Source organism: Typopeltis vanoorti, chromosome 25, assembly GCF_054136105.1.
Source record: "Typopeltis vanoorti isolate ZY-2024b chromosome 25, IOZ_Tvanoo_1.0, whole genome shotgun sequence".
Classification (NCBI taxonomy): Eukaryota; Metazoa; Arthropoda; class Arachnida; order Uropygi; family Thelyphonidae; genus Typopeltis; species Typopeltis vanoorti.
Genome location: NC_143573.1, coordinates 44346094 through 44372912, shown reverse-complemented (window position 1 = coordinate 44372912; position 26819 = coordinate 44346094). Strand labels below are relative to the sequence as shown.

The following is a 26819-nucleotide window of genomic DNA, read 5'->3' as shown; positions in this document are numbered from 1 at the left end:
AATAATTATTATTATTATATAAGTAATTACATGATTAGTAATTACATAATTATTATTATTATGATCCATAATAATAATTTCTGGAAATTGAGTAAGGGTGTGGTTAGCAAACAACCTGGGACACACTCTTAATAAAGAACTCATGACTAGATTTTTCACTTTCCAAGCAAAAAGCTGGTACTGAGTGAAATGGGTGAATAAATTGCTGGAATATGTTATGAGTGCTCTATCAGTAAATGCATTCAAGTAGAAGTAAGATAGCTATTGTCTGAATAATGGAGATTCCTATGCAATAATAATAATAAAACTAATATTTAGAATTAAGTCATTGCACACCATTTGGAAATGAGCTTTTGTGAATTTTTCCTTAACAATGTGTATAAACTCAAAATATGTGTTAACATTAAATTGATACATCTGACAGGACTGTATAAAATGTGTTCACATTGTTATTTGAATGTTGTCCAAATTCTGAAGCTACAAGCATATTTTCACAAAACATAACTGAGAAGAGTAATGCTAAATCAAGGTGATGAGATTCTGCAGTAAGGCTTAAATAGACTAGCAGTATTTGCAATGGTAAATGGCTTCCAGTTGAATGTAGCTAAGTAAGGTGATGCACTTTGGGAAGAAATCATAAGCTGTGTACTATACTGATGGAACTGAACTGCAGGAAATTGATGAGGTTAGGGGCTTGGGTGTGATTGTGGAGAGGAAGTTGAAATTCAGAGGGCAGGCTGGGAAGGTAACCAAAACAGCACATCAGATTATGTGGTTGCTGAACAACACATGAACAAGCACGGTTACAGAGGTTATTATTATCCTATATAAGGCTTTAATAAAGCCACATCTTGGCTACTATGCAGAGATCTGGACTCCCAGATTCTGCAGTGACGAAGAAGTTGTGGAGAGGATCCAAAGGCGAGTGATAAAGATTGTGGCAGGTCTGTGGAATGCCATATATGAAAACAGATGATCTGCAGGCTTCAAATATTAGCTGATAGGTGAAAAAAGAGGAGAAATGATAGAAGCATTTAAGTTATTAAAGGTTTTTTTTTTTTTTTTTTTTTATTTTTATTTTTTTTTTTTAGGATTCACATTGAAGGCTTTTTTTGAATTCATGGCAAGAAGGGAGAGAACAAGAGATCACCAGTAGAAATTGTGTAAGAGTGTGGTTAGAAAGGGTGTTGGGACTAGATTTTTTGCTTGGAGGGTGGTGAATGGGTGTTGCCAGAGGTGATTGGGAGTGCTTCTTCAGCGAATGAGTTTAAGGAGAAGTATGATAGGCATTGTGTGAATAATGATACATAGAGATACCTATATAATAATAATAATAATAATATGCAGTTAAAATTAGTAATTATCTTTTAAAATAAAAACACATTTTAGGGAAAGAAGGCATTTCACACGTTTCATAAGTAATTTTTTTTTTGCTTTGAAAAAATCTTAAATTCATTATGTTCCAACAGAAAAAAAACACTCCTCAGATGTTTTCATCTTCCTTGACAGTTGAACAAATTACTGATAATTCCAGGGTGTTATTATTATTATGCCAAAAGGCACCTAAGTATAAAACTGTATTTAATTTCCTCAGTAAAGTCAGCTGTTTGAATGTTGCTAATTTTCTCTGATTATAATAATTTTGTGCTTCGTTTTTGCTGAAGAAACAAACTATAAGCAATGAGAAACTGGGAGAGAATAAAAATACTTTTTTTTTTCTCTTATATATATATATATATCAGCTAATCAGCTAACGCCTTTTTATTCCCGTATATACGGGAGTAGGCGAGGCCATTTAGCCCTATCTAACTTTTGGAGACTGAGTGGGCAGTTCAATCTCCACTGGTACCCAATCAGAGACAGATGGCCCAAGGCTATCACTAATTAAGCGGTACGCAGTGAAGAGAGACGGCTCAAATGTGCCGCCATCTCGTGGTTGCTAACCCTAACACAATATATTTAATGTCTGAAATAATGTGGGTTCTACGGTCGATTTTCTTGAGTTTACAGGACGAAAAACCCGAGTTTCCGGGAGGAAAAACCTGCTTGCCCGTGCCAGAGATCGACTAACTCGGGAACTGGTCGAAAAAAGGCTTAGAAAAATTTCCTCTAGTCGCCGACTAGACTCGAAACCAAGACTTCCTTCTATATATATATATATATATATATATATATATGGTTCATTCTAAAACAATTTGTAAATAAATTGATTACATGTCACTCAAATTAGCAAGTGTTTAGTAATAAATAAAATGAAATATTAATATACATAAAATAGCAAAACTTGAATTTGACATATCTAATATCACCTTGTCATTGAATTATAACAAAAAATACTGATTTTATGTAATAAGAAGTGTAAATAGTAATAAATAAATGAATTACGAAGGTAAAAAACGCATCATGATATCTCCATCACCAGTAGCTGCAGCACCTCCAACATCTTGATCAGCATATGCACCAGCACCAGGAATAGGAGAATCACCAACCCTACTATAAAAGTGTATTATATTATTTATTATTTGTTGCAATAATATGGCAATTTTTTCAGATTATTTTTTAATTGAAAAGATAATTATATATAATTTCAAATGTGGGATATTATCTACAGGAAAAAGATTAGAAATAATATTTTCAAGTTATAAAAGATATTTTTAGAAAGAGTATATCAAAAAGTCTCACCAATTACTGAACTACTCAGATTAGCTTAGTACTAGAGTTGGTCACTAGAAGCTTTCTTTAGACTTTAAAATGAATACAAATTAAACAAAAAATAGTTATTATTTATAAATATTTATGCTCAAAATAATGATTATTGCAAGGAAGAATAATAATATGCACAAGATGAACTCTGCTTCAAGTCTATATCCCTTTTTGTATTCTTAAGAATTAACATTTATCAGCCACAGGGCTGATAAATGTTACAAACTACTCATTCTCATTATAGATAAGGCAGAAACTCTTACAGGACAAAAACTCTTGATATCATGAAATATTATTATTATTATTAACAGAGATCTCCAGGGGGGTCATCGAGGGAGGCCATATCGCACCAGCTGTCATGCCCGTTCTTGAATTCATTCACACTACTTGCACACACAGCATCCAATAGTGATCCAATCCAATTATGCGCTACTCTATGAGAGGAAAATCTAGTCCTAACTCCCTTTACAGCATTCATTCTCAACTTCCACGGATGTCCTTGCATCCTTTCCCCACCCTCCATAAAATGAAAAATTCCATCTACCGAAATTCTGCATAAACCATTTCAGAAGTTTGTAAGTCTCAATCATATCACCCCTCTTTCTCCTGTTGCAAGTGTCTACAGCCTACAAATGCTCAACCTGTCTTCATAATCTACATTCTACAATCCCGATATCATTTTTGACACTATCCTTTGCACTCTCTCCACTGTATCAGAATCACCACGGAAACCAGGAGACGAGACCTGCGTGCAATAGTCCAAGCGAGATCTTATCAAGGCCTTGGAGGCAAAATGACTTCCTTATCTTTACATGTCAAGGTTTGTTTCAGCATTGCTATTATTCTCTGAGTTGTATTTTCAATTTTTGTTATAACCCTTGAACTTTACCTTCCTGTCTAGTTTTGAGTTGTATTTGCATTCTTTGCCATGGCCTCTGAACTTGCTATCTACTAAAACTCCAAGATCTATAGCCTCATCAGTTTTTTCAAGTATAATTCCACCAATATAATACAATGTTAATAAATGTAAAGTCATGCCAAGGTGCATGACTTTACATTTATTAACATTGAGATGACAGCCATTTTCACATGCCCACAATTCCAGCCTATTCTAGAAGTGCTGTATAGCAGCCCTCCTGATTGCCCTACCTATCTTTGCTTCATCAGCAAATAGCTGTATGTCATGTCAAATCCTTCCCAATGTCATTAATGTACAGACTGAATAACAATGGACCAAGAACTGATCTTTGAGGCACACTACTGGTTATCTTGAATCTTACAGATTCACATCCCTCATTTACCACTTTTATTGATATCTGTCACTTAGCCATCCTCTCATCCACTAATAGTTTATAATCTAGTTTTCTCCAATTTATTCAACAGTATTCCATGCTGTATTCTGTCAAAAGCCTTAGCAAAATCCAAAAGTGTCATCGTGTATCCATTCCCCTTATCTAACTCAGTGGTAACATTATTATAGAATATGATAATGTTACTTTACCTTAGTAAACCCATGCTGTTTGTTGCAAAGTAGAGATCTACTGTCAATCCATTTCTGAATGCAAGCCCTAACCAATTTTTTCCAAAATCTTAACCATCACTACTCCTGAGATACTAATTGATCAATCAACGGTTGGATACATCAGTTCTTTGGACCACCCTTGTGCAATGGGATTACCATACATTCTTTCATTTCCTGTGGAATCTTCTCTGTTCTGAGATTCAAATTATATAGCCTGGTCAAGGGAAAAGCCAGTTCAGCTGAATGCTCTTTTAGCATCTATGCTGATATCCCATCAGTTCCTACTGCAGAATTCTTATTCAGTTTGTGCAACAGCTCCAGTACTTCCTCCTCATCCACATGAGTTTCCTCATATGCTAACGAAGTAGCAGTGAGTTCAATGTTGTAATACCAGGTTAATAGCTTTTAGCTAAATGGCTGTTCATTAGTTGAACAAACACTTCCGAATCAGTCACCCACATACCATCTGCATTCAACAGAGTTATTCTTTCAAATTCATTGCAGAGCCAGTTTCTTTTCATACTCAGACTTATCTTTCTGTACAACACTTGTAATTCTTCTGGTCTGTTGCTTATAATTATCATAGCTGACATCATCTTTATGCACACGATATTTCTTCCATATCATCTTTTTCTTACGAGTCTCTTGCTTAATTAGATTACACATCCATTTCACTCCCACTTTTTATTCTTTGAACTCTAGGGACACATTCTGATATCACATCATTTAAGTATTTTTTAAACACTTCCAATACAATGTCGATATCCATCCCATCCCATCCAATAAATGATATCATGGCACAGAACCCAGCATACTCCTCAGTTGGCCATAATTTCCTGCTTTTTAGTTCAGCATGTAACCTTTTCTGAATGGGACATTCATAAACCTAACCACTTTTGAAGTGTGTACCACATGATTACTGTCACCAACCAGAGGCAGAATAGTTACGTCTTTAACTGAAAACCCCCTATAATCAGATCTAACACTCTTTGACCTTGAGTTCCTCATGTCACATGCTGCTTGAGGAAGCTGTCTCGCAACAGCTCAATCTTCTCATGAGATTTTACTGCTACCCAATCAGTGCTTGGACAATTAAAGTCTCCCATTATGATTACTCTTTTTGCATCCATCATCTCTATTTGGTGATGCATTTCTTCATCACTAGCAATTGATCCACCAGGTCTGTAATAATACTCCACTATGTATTTGATCTTGTAAGATTCCACCTCACATCAGATGGTTTCAAACTCACTGGAACATGAAATACTGTTACTAGTACTATAATCATAGGTCTCAACTCTAACTGGATTCAAGTCATCCAATATTATTAGCAGCCCCCCCCTCCTGTCTAGTCTATCCTTCCTAAAAATACTGGACTCAATACCAGTTAGTACATCTCATTCTGATAGCCAAGTCTCACTGATGCCTACAACATGAGGTCCTAATATATTAACCAAGGCAACTCTGCTACTTTGTTTCTAATACTCTTAGCATTTGTGTACAGACATAATAAGTTACCTGCATGCTCCTTTGCTACACTTGTCTGTGGTCTGCATGACACAGTTTGACAACTTGCAGATCTCTGTTCTTATCTAGTTCCTTACTTATGCAGACATTGTTGCACATGCTTGATAGGTCCAAACTGGATGAACACACAAATCATTCTCTCTTCATAATCATTTCCTGATGCCAAATGCATTCAGTTTTTTTTTTTTTTTTTTTTAATGTTGGTCCTATATATGAGAAGTTGGCTAGTCGACCTATAGTACGTTAGTACCATATGTGGGTGGTGGGTTGGGAAAGGAGAAACTTGTTTACATTTAATTTAAATGCCTGTATGTTGTATTCCTTGGGAAATACGTCAGGGGGGGGGGGAAGACTGTTCCACAGTACCACAGTAGCAGGGATGAATGAGAAGGAAAAGAAACTTGTTCTGTGGGTTTCAAGGTGTACTGTGAAAGGATGTTGGGTGACAGCTGTACGTGTTCCAATGGACTTAGTACAGAGTGGGGAATTATTGATGCTGTTTCAGATGAACATTTCTCATGGAATAAAACATTTATGAGCCAGCCAGGATTTGAACCTGGAATCTTCTGATCTGTAGTCAGGCGCGTTATCCGTTACGCCACTGGCCCACAGGTGTAGGCCATCCCTCTTATACAAATCCAATCTTCCCTCAAACTCACTCCACACATCCAAAAACTAGTTTTCTACACAGCATACAAATCAAATCATTTGCCATCACAGCCCTTTTTCTTAATTCATTTTTATCATATCGAAGTAATATACTTACTAATACTTACTATTTTCACTTTCTCGATTTAAATTGCTTCTTCCAACAACCCTTTCATGTCCTCTCTCAAACTGAACTTATCACTAGTTAAGTTGTGCCTATGATTATTATGATCTCGTGCTATATCATACTTCAGGTTGTATTTTCATACGTGAACTCTTGATTTTGCATAAAACATAATTAAAGAAGAAAATAGCCAAAATGTTTCATGTCGCTAAATGATTCAAAGAAAGAAAGAATGAGTAATATGTACTGAACAACCAAGAGTAAACTTGTGATTTAACTGCAAGGGTGAAAGGTAGACCGTAAGTGGTAGTTTGGCAAGTAGGCAATTTTAGGCTTCATCCATTACCACATCACATACTGTTCTAAACTTCAACTTAATATACAGGATGTTTAAAATTAAAGTAGCCCTATACAGAGCAATCTGTACAGAGAACAAGTAGACAAAATACCTTCAAACTTGGTGGATACCCTAACCAGATCCTAGGGAAGAGATTCGACAATAAAAAAAAATTAGTTCAAAACTGACTGATAGAGGAAATATGGAGATGTGAGTGGGGGAAAATTACATCAATGTGAACCAGATGATATAAATCCCATCCATACTGAGACCTTTAACGCATGTAAGGGAACTTGTTGAAATGCATGGGGATTCTTTGTAGCCCAGATTCAGCAGTTTTGAGTGTTTACTGTTCACAAACATGAAAATGTGTTTCATCATTCCATAGGATGTCCCAAGGCCAATCCTTATCCACCTCCATCAGTGCCAGAAATGTCAATGCAAAGTTTCTTGGACAGATTACGCTGAATAGGGATACTTTAATTTTAAACACAACTGTATGGAGAGCATTGCTTAAAGCATTCCAGCACTACCCATATAAACTCAGCCACAGCCAAGAACTGCATCTGGACATGTTTATATGGGTAGCACTGGAATGCTTTACACAAAGCTCTCCATACAGTTGTGTATGGCAAATCTAATTGTCTTGTTATAGTATGTGCACGGCATGAACCTAAAGCATTTTCATTTGACTGCTCAATAACTGCGGTTGCAACATTTTCAGTGCAGTTGCATCATTGGGCCTTTCTGCAAAGTCTTTAGGTATCTGCACTCACAAAGTGCTGCTGAAGCATTTTCCCCATTCCTACAGAAACATTTCACAAGCAAGACACATTCAGATAAAGTGATCATTGTTGAATGAGTGCAGAGTCAGTCTCGCTCCTTCATTTATACCACCTTACGGCTCACTATATTCACTATCACTTCATTGCCAAATTCACTATCTTTTCTTGCTCACAGTGCTACATTTCCCTTATCAATTTTTTTAACTAATTTTTTTTTATTCACACTAAATCTCTTCCCCAAAATATCCTCAAACTAACTGCTGGTAGTTTGAGGATATTTTTGTCTACTAGTTCTCTCTACAGATTGCTCTAAATAGGGATACTCTAATTTGAAATACCCATATTAATTTTAATGGAATAAAAAGGAAAGGATAATAAATTGTCCTTTACTCTATAACTGCAAAGACACTCTGTCTAGTCTCTGACGAGAACTAATTGTTTAAAGCATATGTATACTTATATACTAAGGCAGAATACCAAGGCAGTTTTCATACCAAAGATTGTATTTTCACATATTCTTCATTAGTTTTAAAACTTTTTAAGTTCCAAAACTGATGAATAATGGTAAATATAAAGCACTCATTAAAAAAAAAATAATAATAAAAACACTCACTTAAAAAAAGCATTTTAAAAAAATAATAAAAACTAATAATAAAAATAAAAAAAAAATAATAATAAAAACACTCACTTAAAAAAAGCATTTTTAAAAATAATTTATTTGTATATTAATTTTGAATAATACTATTCGATTGGAATAGGCCTAAGTTCGATTCTCGTCGCGATGGGAGGAATCTTTATCTAGTCGATTTCAATAGAAGGTGAGTTAGCCGATCTCATACGGAGGTAGCAGGGTTTTTTCTCCCGGAAACTCGGGTTTTTCATCCCGCATACAGACAAATCGGCCCTTCATAACACACGCAATTTACAGACAAAATATACTAGTTGTGGTAGTGGTGGAGGTGGGCGGTAGATGGCGTTGATAGAGATGATTCGTAGTAGTGGTTCGGTGTAGTGGTTGAGACAGTTGTAGGTGTCCTCCCGCGATAAGTCTTCGGACTCCTTGGAGGTGTCAGGAATAATAATAATAATAATTTTAGTAATGCCTGGTTAGCTGAAAAAATAGTCTCTGCTCCACAAACAGCTGTAGATTCAAATCCTACTATGGTATGTAATATTCTTATTTTTACATGGGTATTTCCATGGAGTCCACCAAAGACTTATTGTGGGAGGCTCACACTGACCATTACTGACATAATGCTTATCATATTTTCCTTAAAGCTATTCAACCAATAAAGAATTCATATGTCTTCTGACAATCCAATCCACTCATTTACCACTCTCCAAGCAAAAGATCTAATCCTTACACATTTGCTAAACACACTATTACACAACTCCCAAAAGTGAACAGAATGGAGAGAACTTCCTTGTTTTTTCCATCCAGTCATGTACTGGAAACTTTCTTTAGCATCTATTCATAATATCCCTTTAGTAACTTATATGTTTCTATCATCCTTCTACCTATCAGCCTAACTTTTTAACTAGATCTTCACAGTCTATCCTGATAGGAAATAATCCACAAACCAGCCATCATTTGGCTACTTGCCAAATCCTTCCCACCACTTCCATTCTTAAGAAACTCATTGAAAGTTTTTCCACTTGGTTCATACTATAAATTAAAGATGCCAAGAAATTATATTCTTGGTTTAATTCTTTATCCAAGTGTAAGCAAACAAAGTTTGCCTGTGAAGTAACTTCATGACTGAGTAACGCGTCACTTGCCTTAGTATCCATAATGCAAAGCACATATCCTTGCCGACATGTATATACTATGCATTATAGAAAGAGTCACTACCCAGATTAGTTTACTAAGGGCTCATCAGTAGGTGCAGGACCCAGAAGCAATACCAAGGTTGAAGTAATGTAGAAGTCATATTTCCATATACAAGTAGCCAAAAGTTGTCACACCTTATAACTAAAATACTCTGAACGTGTGGACAGACTTATGTGTTCATCGAATAATAATAGAACAGTATAATAGAACACAGAAACTAAGTAAATAATTAATTTATTAACTTGATGCTGATATTTCGCTGGTATTATAACCAGCATCTTCAGGGCACAAAAACACTGTTTGTCACAATACGCGAGACTAAAACAACATGGTGTACTTAAACAAAATTGTAGCAGCAACACAAAGACTAGAGTCCTGATTTTGGCACCCTCTATCTGAAAAAAAAAAAAAAAACGCTATCATATATTACTAGAATCCTAGAAAAGTGCTAGTTTTTTCTTAATATGACTGTCTCCCAGATCTTCGGCAAGTTAATACAGCCATATTTGTTGAGATTTGGAGTGTGTTTTAGGGCTTCTGTCGCCTCTAAGAACAATCTCTCTGATTTATATGGGTTTCTGTGTAGTACTTTTGTGTTTTTCCAGTTGATCCTGTGTGCAGGGGTATCCAGAGCATGGTCTGCTAGGCCCGACTTCCCATAATGATATTTCCGGACGTATCGTTTATGTTCGCTGATGCGGATATTCACAGTTCTTCCTGTTTGACCGTAGTAGGCTTGATTGCATGAGCGGGGTACTTGGTAGACTTCTGGATGTGATAAAGGAGGAATGCTGTCCTTGGGTGAGCGGATGAGGGTAGCTAATTTGCTACATATACCGTTAAAATAATAAACAACATAAAATACTCTGAATTACAGATGGATGTTGAAAGTTTTTCCACTTAATTAACCAAGAATATAATTTCTTGGCATATTTAATTTATAGTATAAACAAAGTGGAAATCTTTCGACATCTAACTCTAATCCAGAGTATTTTAGTACTTTCAATACTGGCATAAATTCTATCCACCCCTGCCATGTTCTCTCCTACTTCCAATCTATATTTTTATAGATAAAGTTTCTCCATAATGATTACTTGACCTGCAGTCATTGAGCTAATTTTGCAATGCATATCATCCATATTTTATCCAATCTCTGTATGCACACAACACACACATACATACATAGTACATATACAGAGCTCCAGAAATTCACGGAAATGGAAACAAAGTAAACAGAAATAAGCGGAGAGTGAATTTTTGGCTTGGTTTAAATGCATTGAAAATATACTATTTTTTCCACATAACTTACACTCCACCCCTTAAAACATGTCATTCACTGTCAAGTTATTTGATCATGGGTAGCTGCCAATGAATTCATTAGAGAAGTTTCATTTCCAGAGAGTGAAAATAAAGCTTCTTGATCTGAAATCCTTAATTCAAACACTACAGAATTCTCTTTTAAAGAAATGCTGAAAGTTTCAATTTTATCTGTCATTTTTCTCTAAAAGTCATAACATAAGCCAAACATCTTCGCCTTCTTCCCACCTTGTATCTTCTTTTTATTCAGAATAAAAGTTCTGAATAAAAAGGTTCAGAACTTTTTTATTTCTATATGAAAGACTGTTCGTTTTTTTTCGTAGTAACTAAACACTCAATCTGCCTCCCCCTCTTCTTAAACAGTTGTTCTGTGATGATTGCCATAACATAACAATTCAAAACTTTTAAATGCTTTTCTGTCTATATGAAAGACTTTATAAATATCTGCTTTCGAGTTCCAAAAACCTCTTCACTACTCTCACAGAAGTATATAGGATTAATTTCACTCCACACGTGCTCTGTTACGCGACACACTTCCAGTTTTCATTTCTGTCATGAACCAATAAATATGAGCTGACATCATGTGTAATAGTTATAGCACTTTACTTGAAAATAGTAAATCTCAAATTCGAACTGTGTGAGAAAATGTGCATATTTTTCATATCACACATGCATTTAAATTAAGTTGTAGTTATCATTTCCAATAAATAAAATTTTAATCAAATCAATGCTTTCATTTAATTTAATATTAAACTTATAAGTACATATGCCTAATTGGCCTAACCTTCCAAGATGAATCCAACAGAAATAAAATGATCCTCATTTCCCGGAGGCTGGATTGTTACTACCTATGGCAGCAGGCAGTTAAACATGAAGGCAGAGGGTGCTAAGAATCCCCAGTTAACCAGATCATGCTGCCATTGGAAACTAGACCTTGGAACATTAAACTGTAGGACTCTGAGCAGTGAAGTATGGCTAACTGAAGAGCTAAAGCGACTAAAATGGGACATTCTTGGACTGTGCAAAGTTAGATGTAATGGTGAAGAAATTCTTCAATTAAAAAATGGAGATATACTATATTATAGAGACCAAGATAAGGAAAGAATCAGTGGAGTTGGATTCTTGATCAACAAAAAACTGAAGAACAACATAACAGAATTTGACAGTGTATTCGATTAAATAGCAAAGTATTGTTCAAATCTCAAAAAGATACTCTCTTAAGATCATCCAAGTCACCAACAATAAGTCATACCGTCAAAGAAATTGAAGCCTTCTATCATGATGTATCCCAACTCTACAATAAAGGAGAACATCATTTCGGAATTGTAATGGGAGACTTTAATGCTAGAATTGATATTCAACATTCAGATGAAAGCTCAATTGGGAAATTTTGGATATGGCATGGGAGACAACAGAGGAACAAAGTTAATAGAATTTGCAGAAAAAGAAAACCTATATATCATGAATTCCTTTTTCAAGAAAAAAACATATAGAAAGTGGACATGGAAAAGTCCATATGGAAAAACTAGTGAAAGTGACTTTATCCTCAGCAATAAGAAAAACATCTTTCACAACTGCTCTGTTATAAACACCTTCAACAGTGGACATGACCATCGTATAGTTCGCAGTAAAATCCAAAAAGAAAGAAGAAAAATGTTTCGTAGATCAAAGCAAAACATAGATGTACACAAACTCAACATTAAAAATGATATGTTCCAACAAGAACTAAACAATAGATTTAAATATCTTATTATAGATGACAATGCTGATCTATCAGAAAGTAATGACATTATTACTCAAAGCCTTTTACAATGCTCACTTGAAATAGCTGGTACCACAAAACAGAAACAAGACAACTGCCTCTGAAGAAACAAAGAGAAATGAAACAATCAATTAACCTACAGAATAAAAATTGAATATGCTGAATTGTGCAAAACAATCAGAAAATGTATTACAGAAGAAATAAGAAAATTCAATTGTAAATTCATACTACAAACAATTGAAAACAACCATAGTCTCAAAAAAGCCAAACAGCAATTCGGTGGTATAGCTAGAGCTTTTGCTGCCCGGGGAGTTCCCTGAGTTTGCCGCCCCTCTCAATACACACTAAAAATACTACAAAAAGTCAAAACAACGTATAAGGAAATAAATTAAAACACTATGTTTATTTTTGAAGTAAAACTTTAATTTCAACATTCTAAAATGTTATTTTTCTTACTTTTCTGTTAGCAAAATCATCAATGACATTGGCAAAGTCTATTTCATGGTAATGTAGGTAATTCTTAATCAATTTTATTCAGAAAAACTCTCACAACTAGCAACACTTACAGCAATTGTGAGGAAAATTCGCAGTAGTATTACAATATTTGGAAATGCGTTTTCGAAACTGTATTTTAGAATTAACTGCAAAAGTTCAAAAAGATTCAAAGTGCCACCTGGGGCAGACTGCTCCCTCTGCCCCCATCTAGCTACGGCTCTGCAGCAATTGATGAACAGAAAAATAGATGGTTGCAGTCAAACTACAAGATAAAACCATCACCAGAGCTAGATATGCTACAACAAAAAGAGTTGAAGAATTTTACTCAATATTATATCAGGATGATGAATTAAATGAAGAAGAAGACAACGACAACACAGCTGAAGTACCAGAGATTCTACCAGAAGAAGTTATGTGGAACATCCAAAGCTTGCAAAATGGGAAAGCTGCAGGTGAGGATGGAGTTATAGCTGAACTTCTTAAAACAGGTGGAGAAATAATTTACAAACCCTTAGCAAAACTATTTACTTTATGCCTGAAGAAAAATGATGTACCAACAATATGGAAGAAGGCTACCCTAATTCTGATAAATAAAAAGGGTGAGATAGAAGGCTTGACAAACTACTGACCTATCAGTCTACTATCAGTTTCTTAATTGTCGGAAATGATGGAGAAGAGTGCCCATAAACTTTCATGAACTTCAAATGAATTTCTTTTGGGTTTAACCTTCTTTTACAAAAAATTTTATAACCACACGATACTCAATTTTATCCATTTCAAGGGACACAGACAACACTTTTGCTTCAGACAGCTGTATAAAACAAACTACTTGATAGAATGACTTGCAATTTCACTGGATGTTTATGACAGATGTACCAACTTAGAAAAAAAAGGTGGAGAACTTTTCAGACCACCCTCGTACAAACATTTTTCATATCATCATTATCATAATCATACCATAATGTGTAATATATAGTGAGAATTAAAAATGTATTACTTCTTTCTTTTGTCAATATTTGTTTTGCATCACCTATAACAATATTGATATAAAGTTGAGTGATAGCTTCGGTAAGTAAACTTTTTTTCTGGCTAATAGATTTAAGTTGTATTTCTGAAGCCCTTGTATAATATATAATTGGTTGCTATCGCAGCAGTTCAGCCTACATATTTTGTCTACTGGCTTTTATTTAACAGCAGGTAACTTCAAATGCACTGCCTTCCTCAACTCTACTTTCCTACTGAACTTTTTTTGTTGATTGCAATTCTTCTTGTAGCCAAATTACCCCCTGCCCAATCCTGTTTGCCCTATTCTCCTTGAAAAAACAATATTCCTTACATTCTATTTCTGTAACAATTTCTTCTGTTATCCAAATCTCACCAATACCTATAATTTTTGGCTAATTCATGCTAAAAAAGAACACAAGACTTCTGGCATTACTACATATATGTCAGTTTCCTTTCTGTCATAGTTACAGTGATCAGCATTCATGTAAAAAAAAAATTATAGAAACAACTACTATTATAGTAAAGCTTCACTTTAATATAAACCAAAATAATCGTCCAGTGTTTTGACCTTCATATCAAAATCATCATCTGAAGTATATACAAAGAAATAAGCTATGTTCCAATCTATATAGTATGCTAAAATCACACTAATTTGGTCAACCACTAACTATCTCATACAAAACAAAAATGTATGAGATAGTTATGATTTTATTATAATCTATATTTTTGATATGGCCATTGTTAATAAATGTATTGCTTGTAATTCTTGCTTAAGTACTTGCTCATTAGAACAAACGATTATAGATCTGTTTTTTGAGAGGGTTAATGACTCCAAGTTTTTGTGAAGGATTTTGTGGTAAGAGTTAGCATGTATATATCAGCCAGTATGTGTAGGCTTGCAGTAGACAGGGAAGGATGGACTGCCTGAGGAGAGATGCGTGACCAGTGTATCCAGGAAAGGAAGCAAGTTTTAATTTTCAATTTCAGTGGTAAATTGTATGCGTTCATGTTGTGTGTTCAGGTGGCTGAGGAAGGTTTTTAAAGTTTTGCGGCCTTGTGGCCAAGATAATGAAAACATTATCAACATATCTAAGCCAAACTTTAGGTTTTAAAATAAAGGAATCTAGAGCACACTGCTCAAAAGCTTCTGTATAAATGTTAGCAACTGGGAGGAGGGGAAGGGAAAAATACATGCTCTGGATTGCATTACTTTAAAATTCTCATACTTGCTCACTCAAGGGAAGCTTGCACCTGAAAATCCAGAATAATAGCTTTAGTTTCCAATTTCTCTGGTTTTGCAAATCGACCTGCTCATTGAACAAAACTTTCTCCATAAAGTGCAATTCATCAGGCAAAAACAAGTCTTTCATCCAATATATTTACTCCAAAAATCTAAAAACTTTACACCATTCCTCCTATACAACCTACATAACTGGTTCATTTCAATCATGACCCTTCTTCTCAAGTCATTCCAATCCTAAAAATACATTATATATATGCCTTCCTGTTCCCCCCCCCCCAACACACACAAAAACTCTCTCATATTGGAGATTTTTTGAGACGATAGTTAGATAGTTATCATCATTCAAAATTATCTTCAAATTATCTAAAATTACACTACATTACACAGAAAATATCTTGTACATTTCATAAGCAGTAGCAGTATAATAATATATTAAAACAGGCTTATAAACACACACATGCACTAATTCAAACAATTACATACCATACAGTGAATTAAAACTACATAATATACTAAATATAACAAAAAGTATACAATATTTCTAACCAAATACCAAATTATAACTCATCTTTTTACAGAAAGATGCCTCACCAATGTTTCTTCACACATCATCCAGTTGTCAGTCACTGTGGCATGGATGTTTGTGAATGTCTCTAGGTAGCTGATGAGTTTCATCACTTTGTATGAAACTACCATCCTCCATACTAACTTCAACTCCAACTTCAACTAACTCAAAAAAAATTTCATTGGTCTTTTAGACTAGCATTTCTAAATTATCTAACCTTCAGTCTAACTTTCATGGGTATAACTAACATAAAAAAAAACATTAATCTTACTGAGAGTTTCCATAATTACATTTTATTCAACCAAATGTGAATTTAATGAATCCAAAAAAAAAATATTATTTTAATGGCTAATACAGCCATTAAAACTGTCATTGGCTCTTTACTCAAATCTTAGGGCATTATTGAAGTGTTATAAAACTAATATATGAAGAATGATATAGGAGAAAAATTTGCACATACCTTTTTTTGGATGTTGTTTTCTGTCTCCTTGTCATGGCGATATGCATTCATCTGCTGTTAAGCTATTAAAAGGAAGGGGGTTTTGGGAAAGTGGCGGTAAAGTAATGTGGGGGGAATTATTTGATATTATACATATAAAAAATCTGGGTTTTTCGATATATATATAATATCAAATAATTCCTCCACATTACTCTAAGATTTGAGTAAATAGCCAATGACATTGTAAAAAAAGGGGCACTCTTAAACAAAAGTGGGCTATATTAGCCATTAAAATAATAGTTTATATTAGAGGAGTAACATGGGAATTTTCACAGAAATAATACCTATCTAAAAAAATATTTGTTAATTACACTATGACTGCTAACTCTGGTAGGTAGTAAGTTATTACAGGTGTGGTATATATTTCTATATTTGATAGGAGGAGACAAAAATAACTCAACTGCCTCATCAAGTTATCCATTTTTGTGCTAACTCCAAGATTCCCTTCTTCCCCTACTTTAGAAGATGTATGTGTTCCTTCAGATAGTTATAATCATAATTTTCCTTTAAAAATAATAAACACTGAGTATATCCCATATTCAAACGTATCAATAATATTTTCCCAAGTAATCAAACTATAATATTATCAATCTCACAGGCTAGATTTTTTTTTTCAGTATATATTATAAGATATCCAAAAAAAAGTTCGTGCAGCTTTTCATAATCTGCAGAAAGTTTCATAAAATGTTTTATTCATTAAAATAAGCACTTCCACTATCTACGACTCTTTCTCAATGAGATACAAGTTTGTAAATTCAGCTTTTATAAAACACTTTGTCTTTAGAAATAATAAACCTAGCACTTCGCTTCAATCTCCATTTTATTGTGGAAGTGTCTATTTCACATGTGAATGTCTAGCACCAAAAAAAAAAAAGGTGATAATCGCTTGGAGAAATGTCAGGAGAATATGGAGGATGAGGGAGTATCTTCCAATCTAAAGCATAAATTTTGTCACGGGTAAGTTTTACAGTATGAGGTTTTGTGTTGTCCTGTAAGAATAGCACTTTCTTCCGATTAACTAGTCTTGGTTGTTTCTGAATAATGCATCCTGCACATGCTCAAGTTGCATTGAGTATATCTCAGACATAATTGTTTGGCCTACAGCAAGAAACTAATAGTGGACAATACTGGCTCCAGTCCACCACACACAAAGCATAGTCTTCTGGGGATGAAGCAGTGCCTTTGAAGTGTGCGGTACTGGATCGTTTGGTAACAACCAATGATAAGTTTGCTTCCTGTTAGAGCACAAGATCCACTTTTCATCACAAGTGAGCAAGTAATCCAAAAAAGCTCGTGTTTATGACATGAAAGAAGTGAAGAACAAATAGATAGCCTTTGATGTTTACTGTCATCTGCTAATGCATGTGGGACCCATTTGCTTAGCTTTTATGATTTTCCCAGTTGATGCAAGTGTAAATAAATTGATTCACCACTCACGTTACACATTTGTGAAAGTTCTTGACATGTTAATCTTGAATTATTTTCAACAGCAGCATGTAATTCTTCATTATTAATAATGGAGAGTCTTCCTGAACGTGGTGCATCTTCCAGTGATTCATCATCAGAAACAAAGTTTTTAAATCATTTCTGCACGGTACATTCTACTACTGCATCTTTTCCAAATGCCACACACATCTTGCGGGATGCTTCTGAAGCCTTCAAACTAAGTTTAAATTCATAAAGTAAACAAGCTCGAATTACACCAGGTTCAACTGACATTTTAAAAGGGTTTAAAGTCACAGAAAAAAAAGAGTACACACCAAGTTAGAGCATGCCGATTGACTGACACACACCTGTGCCTTCTGATGCACACAAAAAATTATGCTCTGCAAATGACTACAAAATAAAACAAGTCACTGCAGTGAACTCTGCCAAAAACTACACAAACTTTTTTTTTGGTTACCTGATATAAAATCTTCCCTCTTCTCTTTTTTCAGTTCAGTCTCATTTAACAATATTCATTGTGTGCACTTCTATATCAAGAATGTTATTGTTGATTTTATGTATTTAATAATTTAAACCACAAAATTGTATTCATTTTTATGTTTATTCTTTATTAATCTCTGAAGTCAAACAATGCAAATCCTATAATACATCCATGCTGAGTATATATGTAAGTTATAAAGAAGAAGGAAGAAATTTACTGAGGTGTTTTTTGAACCACAGTGGGGGTTGTGTTGTTGGAGAAAATAGTGCTCAGAGGATTGTTTCCAGCAGACAAACTAGATAAAATGAAAAAGCAGTACAATAAGTTGATTCTATAAGTTTGAAGCTGAACTATGAGTGGATGTTGACCAACTATACAAACTTTTACAGGCCTAGAGGGATGATAGAGACCAGTTCAGCAGAATAGTGCCCATGAAAATATCTATAATGAAGGCATAAGACAGGATGGCCATGGGAAAATAACCAGAATGAGCCTGTAAGAGAGTTATCTATTAACTAGATTACTCTCACTCTTCTAGATAGCGTCTAACACTTTTGGAGAGGCTCATGAGAGATTTTTGGTGCATCATCCTAAATGCAAGAAGAGAATACTTCAATGATTGGCAAATTTGCATAGGGTTGGCAGTATACAGGTGGGAAGCAGTGTCTATAGCAGAAAAGGATAAGTATTTTTGGAGTCTAAGAAGGCTACTGATATGATGTGTTTGTACCATGAAAGGTCACAGAGGAGGTAAGGTAAGGAGCAGGAGTAAAGACAGAGATTCTTCTTACAAGAAATAAGACAGGACTGCATTTTGGTAGCATTGAAGTTGACAAGGATGTCCTCACCCTACCACTGGAAAATGGCAAGGAGATCAGGATTTAAGTTATGAAGATTTTGAAACTTGAAAATTTGGGTCATTTATGCACAGAAGGAAGAGTGTGAATAAAAAGTATGGGCTCTGGAAAATACTCCAGCACTAATGAAAATATTATTATTATTATTATTAATGCTCTTCCAGGGAATCCAAGAACTCATCAAGGGAAAGCCCATTTAGACATTCATACTTAAATGCCTATCATATCTCTCTTTAAACATATTTGCTGAAGATGCACTCACAACATCTAATGATTCTGTGCTCATCATATAATACAGAGAATTGTAACATTAACATTTACATTAATGTCTCTTCATCCAAATGCTTTTTCTTCACATAATAAAATAACAAATCTTCGTTTTTGAGGTGCAGAAAATTCCACATGATTTTGAGAGCATTATTCTAGTAATCCCCCCCCCCATCAACTTCATCTGCTGTCTCTATCGCTCTCCTAATACCACCAACTACTGTGAGCTCTTTCATTTCCTCTCCCTAAAAGTTGATTTTCTCCAGTCCCACGCTCCTAACAGCGAAATCATCCTCCTGGGTGATTTCAATGTCCATAACACCAATTGGCTTTCCTCTTCCAGTTATATAGATCCTGCAGGCAGAGATGCTGAAACATTTGCAGTCACCAATGACCTCACACAAATTGTTCAAAAATCAACCAGAATACCAGATAACCCAAACCACTCCCCAAATACCCTAGATCTCTTCCTTACTAATGACCCCTCCAAATATGCAGTGAATGTAGTGAGCCCCTTGGGCAATTCAGACCACAACTTAGTGTTCATCTCCTCCCCCATGCAACAATGCTTACACTGTCACTCCCACACAAGAGCAGTTTGGCATTATAATAGTGCCAAATGGGACAGTCTCCGAGGCTCCTATGCTTCATTCCCATGGTTAGACTATTGTTTCTGATCTTCCAGTCCAAACATATGCACTGAATGCATCACCAAAGTGATCCTCACTGGCATGAAAACATATATTCCCCACACTACTCAAGACCTGCTGTCCCCTAACTAAACCCTGGTTTTCCAAAAAATGTGCCAAGATTGTACAAATGAAGAATCAGGCATCCCACAACTGGCTCAAATCAAGAACCCCATCCTCATTCAATACCTATACCTATACTGAAGCCCATAACAAATGCAAGAAAATTATCAATACTTCCAAAACAGAATTTGAACGGGCCAAAAGCTGGAAGCTTGCAGCCTGTCCAAACAGCAGCTGTGCCTTTTGGTCTCTTGCCAAGGCAATTGGTCATAACTTTTGTCCTATACTATTCCCACCTCTATCATACCTAGATGGCTCAATTGCAACATCATCCATAGAAAAAGCTAATCTCCTGACATCACACTTTGCCTCCAATGGACACATAACTGCTGACAATGGCAAATGCCCTCCAGTCATTCCAACTGCCCAACATACAATGCTACCTGTATCCTTTTGCCAAAAAGACATCACAAACCTGCTGTCTAAATTAGACACTAAAAAGTCTCCTGGCCCAGATGGAATTCCTTCAATTATCCTGAAGGTCTGTGCATCTGAACTGACTCCTATCCTATGCCACCTGTACACACTCTCTTACTCCACTGGTATATATCCCAAAACCTGGAAACTGGCCTATATTTAACCCATTCCTAAAAAGAGTGACAAATCACTACCATCTAACTACCGCCCCATTTCAATCACCTCAGTCCTATCAAAAGTAATGGAGAAAATCATCAACTCTCAACTCCTAATCTACCTTGAAAGTACCCGCCTATTAAGCGACCACCAGTATGGATTCCATCAAAGCCGTTCAACAAGAGATCTATTCTCATACATCACCCATCACTGGACAAATGCTATGGAAAAATTTGGTGAATCTCAAGTAGTTGCACTCAAAATCTCCAAAGCTTTTGACCGAGTCTGGCACAAAGGCTTACTAAGCAAACTCCCATCATTTGGACTGCCTCGGGACTTCTCCTCAAGGTTCAGTTCTCTCACCGACCCTCTTCCTTCTATATAACAATGACCTATTTCAGTTGACCTCTAACCCAATACACAGTTTTGCAGATGACAGCACATTACATTCCTCCCTTTCATTCGACAAACCCTACTCTACACAACTCACTTCAACCCACAGAACATCAACCACCGCTGCCCTTAATTCTGACTTCCAAGCCATCTGCCAATGGAGCTTAGACAACCTTGTCAACTTTAATGCTAGTAAAACCCAGTTCTGTCTTATTTCTCACTAAAAAGAACCATTTTCTCCCAGCATTGTTTTCGATAACACTCAAATTCACAGACAAGACGAAATTTCACTTCTCGGAATTATCTTGACATCAAGCCTCTCCTGGCATAAACACATCACAACCACTGCATCCTCAGCTTCCAAAAAACTAGGTTTTCTCTTTTGCTCAAGATGTTACTTCATCCCTAAAAAGCTATTAACACTATACAAGTCACAAATCTGCCCAGCTCTTGAATACTGCTCTCACATCTGGAGTGGGGCTCCAAAAAGCACCCTCAAAATGCTTGACTCAATTCAGAGGAGAGCAATTAGACTAATAAATGACCCATCCCTCACCAACTCGCTCCCCTCACTTTCACATAGATGCTTAGTCTCCGCAATCTGTATATTCTATAAATACTTTCACAGGAAATGTTCATCTGAAACAGCATCAATAATTCCTCCACCCTGTACTAAACCCATCGGAACACGTACAGCTGCCGCCCAACATCCTTTTACAGTACACCTCGAAATCCACAGAAAAAGTTTCTTTTCCTCCTCATTCATCCCTGCTACTGCAGTACTGTGGAACAGTCTTCCCTCTGACATATTTCCCAAGGAATACAATATGCAGGCGCTTAAATCAAATATAAACAAGTTTCTCCTTTCATACCCCATCACCCATATATGGTACTAACGTACTATAGGTTGACCTTTTTATTTTTTATGTTGGGCCCATATACAAGAGGCCCAACATAAAAAATAAAAAAAATTCATATACTTCATATACCCCACTCTATCTAATGAAAAGAATCACTACTACTATCCTTTAAAGTGGCTCATCTGGAAAATAAGGAATACATTTCCATTACCAAAAGCAATACAAATTTCTAGATAAAAATTCAACTGCCGGTTTGTTGACAATGAGCAACAGCGATATTCCTTATATGCAAATGATCTTATTCTATTGTGATGTATCCATGCTGTTTTTTCTGGCGGTAGTGGCCTACTGCTATACTGAAATAATCCAGTAGCATAACTATTGTACCATAAAACTCTGAAAGAGAAAAAGAGTTAAAAATAATGAATTTTCCCACTAATATGCAGTTTCAACGATTTTAAAACCTCAACTATAAAAAAGGCTTTTACTAGGTAATCATAAAACTACTGTTATGATATAGCATCTACATACTACACATTAAGAGTTCATGTAATAATAGTCTTAGTAAGTTTTCCAACTGGTCTAGATAGTAGGTATCACATACTTTTGAAATTATATTCTTCTTTGCAGCCATATCTTATTCTAATATAAGCAAACAATAATTTGCACATTTTAATTAGCACATGCAATTTTTGTTTACCTTCGCAAACTGCTACTTATTAATGAGAGCAGTTGAATTATAGTGAACTCATAGAGACCATAGAAATAGTCTGTCATAGTAGACAGTTTCACCACTGGCATTGTATTTATGAGGCTTCGGTCAAGACTTTTTGGTAGTTTGTTAGTGCAATTATTATAATAGTGTTAACTAAAGTGAGAATCAACTGTATACCATAAATAAGAGCACACTCTTTAAGCAATGTATATAGACAAATGTTATGGTAAGAGTAACATTTTTTTTTACACATACCCTTTTTACACATAAAAATATTAAAAATTAAATTAAATTTAAAAAAAAACTTCACTGAATAATGGCATTATATAAGTTAAAATTCTACAAGTAACTGATTTGTCATCAGGAAACTAGAATCTTGGAGAAACTGGGTTAATGCAAAAGTATAACAGAACTAATTTTTTCCATAAATATCAAAATGATGTGCTACTATATTTTTGCTTTAGTATGGATTTGAGATAGTGGTGCCATTGTTTTTCTACTGGGTTGGATAGCATATTATACTTAATAAGAAATTATATTCTTATAATATAATAAGAAATTATTATATAAAATAAAATAAATAAAACTCACAAATATAATTTTATTATATCTGTGAATGGAATAACTTCACAATTAGTTTTTTGATTTTGCCAAAAAGTTTCTATATGTATTGCATAATAACTCTTTCCATAAGAAAGTGCAATATTATTATTATTACCATCAGACCTCCACGTAGTTCAAAGACTAATCACAGGAGGTCACTCACGCGCGTGCACACACACACACACAAAATCATGCCAAGCCTTAAATACATTCATTGTCTTCCCACTCACCACACTCTCAGGGCAATGTGTTCCAATCACCCACTGCTCTCCATGCAAAAAACCTATTCCCCCTACCATTCTTTATGAAAGAAACCTCCCCCCCCCCCGATGCCTTCCTTGTACAACTTTTAGGGATGGCCTCTCATCCTACCCCATTCTACAAGTAATTGTCTATGCAATTTCATAAAACTAGATAAATTCATAATACCAGATAAATGTGGATGAAAAACTTCATCCACATTTATCTGGTAATAGCTCCTTACCAGCTTATATGTCTCAATCATATCCCCTCCGTCCATGCGGTTAGCCTAATGGCTTTGCGCTTCACAACCATATGCCTGGGGAAGGAGTGTCCTAGGTTCGATTCCCGTCAACCACATGAGGAGCTCAAGGATGTTCCTCAGCCATAGCCAAGTTAGCCAGTTTTGGGCAGCAGGGTTTTTCTGCCAGTTTATCTGGTGTTTTTCATCTTGCAAGCAGGTAAACTGGTCTGAGGACACACGCACAGATTACAGTCAGGAATACTGACCCAGCCGGTTCCAGAGCCCGGATAAAATTTGGGGGGGAACTCGATGATACCATGAACTCCTGTATAAAGAGGGAACGCTGTATCATCACACGAAATTTATTTTATATCTCCTCCCCCTTCCCCAGACTCTGTAATTTGCAAACTGGACCTTTTCCAATAATGCTTCATCCATTTGAAAATCATATGACCAAATCTCCACAAGTAGTCCATAAATGATCCTGAACAAAGCCTTATAAAATGCAACGAGAATTACTTTCAAACATCAGCATCATTGTCAGAGTCCATTGTGCTGTCCTCACGATTTTAGAAATGTGTTCTAAAACTATGTTTTCTAAAAATGTTTTCTAGACTAATTTGCCGAAACATTTCCTCTCACAACTCTTTACATTACCAGGTATGTAACAAAACCCACATCTTCTCCCATCTACCCTACACAATAATCATAAATGTACTGTGCACCAAGGGAAAGCTAAACAATTTGTAGTGAAGTCAACTAATTTTATTAAGCAAGGAAATAATCATGAAGATACTTCATACTGAAAGGTTCACAGTTTACCTACACTAGGCTAGAATGTAGATATAAATAAGAGTACATTATAAACATATCTGGACACCCTATTCATAGTAGTGGATATGACTATATATATATATATATATATATATATATATATACATCACAACCATGGTTCATACAGGTATAAAAGGAAGCACATGACCTTGCAATCTTCATAGACAAACATTAACAGTAAAATGGGCTATACTGAAGAGCTGTGACTTTTGACATGGCACTATCATAAGATGTCATCTTTGCAACAGCTGAGTTTGGAAAATTTCTGTCCTGCTGCAGCTGCCTCCCCCCCCCCAATCAACTTTAAGTGATGATGTTATTGTGAAGTGGAAACATTTAGGAGCAACAACAGCACAATCCTAACCTGGTCATAAAATCACAGAATGAGACTACCAGGTGCTGAAGTAACTGGTCATGACAAAAAGAAATCGTCTCAGTTGCAACACTCAGTACAAATTCTAAAATGTCTCTGTTAGCAATGCCAGCACTACAACTGTTTGTTGGGAGCTGTAAAACATGGGTTTTCATAGTGTGCAGTCATACACAAGCTTAATATCATCAAGAGCAATGCCAAGCGTCGAGTGGAGTGGTGTAACATCTTGCACTACTGAACTCTAAAACTGTGGAAATGTATTCTGGAGTGATGAATCATCCTTCACCATCTGGCAGTCCAATGGTCAAGGCCAAAGGAATGTTAACTTCCCAAATCTGGTGTGCCAACTTCACAGTTGGCACACCAGATTTGGGCAGGTAACATTCCAGACACTCGAACTGGTTGGAGCTGTTTTTCATGGTTCAGACTTGGGGGGGGGGATAATTCCAGTGATAGGAAATCTTAATGTTGTGGCCAATGATGACATTATAGACAATTCTGTGCTTCCAACTTTATGGTAACATAAAATTTAGCGAAAGCCCTTTTGATTCACAAAGCAAGTCTGTGTCAAAATAGTCAGATGAGGTCATTATTGAAGAACTTGACTGGCCTGGCTAGAATCTGATCTCAACCTCATCAGTAACCAACCTTAATAATGCTCTACAGTTACATGTCAAAATTCAGTGGAAAGCCTACTCAAAAGACTGAAGGCTATTATAAAAGTATAGGGTAGACCAACTCCACATTAATACCTTTTATATTAGAGTAAGAGATTTTTGATCAGATAGTGAATAATTTTTTGTCAAGTATAATAATCCATCTTAAAACTGACTAAACTTCTATTTTGTATTTTCAAAATTAAATAAAGTGAGTAAACATTTTTGGGAAAAAATTCAGGTAATACAATATAAATTATTGTACACATAAAATACAATATTTAAATTAAAATACAAAAATCAGCTTACCCAGGTATTTTAAATTTAGCTCCATTACTTGACGTACCTGCTGCGATTCTTCCTTCATTATCAATCACTACCATTCCAACAGTATCATGATTGTCTTGTGCAAAGTGTAGTTTCTTAAACATACCTTTAGTAGATCTTTTCTCATTAGTCTTATATGGACCACAGTATTTCCTGGGATCTGGATATACATTCTAGAATCATATACAAGACCACATAAGAACAATAATGAATAATATTCTACAATGAAATCCTATATTATTTGTAAATGCATACTGGATTTTATTCAGTGCATGAATTCAGTTTATTTTTCCATATTAAAAAAATGTTTTTCATCACATTCTTGATATGCCCTCAAGGGATGTACAAGATACTATGATAATAGTACTAAACGATAAGCTTACATTATTCCTCTAATCTTTTTCCTGCCATTAAACACCTGTTTTGTTAACCTTTTTTCTCCCATTCTCTTCATGTGACCATACAACCTTAAATTACCACTGTTCGCACATTCTTCAATGATAACATTAACAAGTTCTTTCCTAATATCTTCTCTTTTAATGATTCAGCTACTGATGTCATCTGTGCACTTTTAATTTTTTTCAGAAATCTCATATCCATGATCTCTAGTCTTTGATCAACTGTTTCATTTCTAACCCAACTCTCAAATCCATAAATAAATAAAAAAAAAGAAGAAAATTTTGAGTGTTTTTACCACTGCACTGTCACTGTTTGTTTCATGTAGCAATTTTTCGAAGTAATTACTCCATACATCAAGGATGTCTTTTTCTCCAGT

General features: G+C 35.3%; 1 protein-coding gene and 1 non-coding gene across 2 annotated transcripts in view; both read right to left on the bottom strand.

The window, feature by feature from the left end:
* LOC150092699 (N(4)-(Beta-N-acetylglucosaminyl)-L-asparaginase-like) overlaps positions 1–26819 on the bottom strand; it is a 131281-nt gene that overhangs the window by 30198 nt on the left and 74264 nt on the right. Inside the window, exons 5-6 of the mRNA XM_090414711.1 lie at positions 26027–26217; positions 2386–2493 (exon numbers count right to left, since the gene is read on the bottom strand). Of these exons, the coding sequence (XP_090270837.1) occupies positions 2386–2493; positions 26027–26217 (299 nt within the window). The remainder of the gene's footprint in view (positions 1–2385; positions 2494–26026; positions 26218–26819) is intronic.
* Positions 6288–6360, bottom strand: TRNAC-ACA (transfer RNA cysteine (anticodon ACA)). Its single transcript has one exon. It is a non-coding gene; the product is annotated as a tRNA-Cys (tRNA).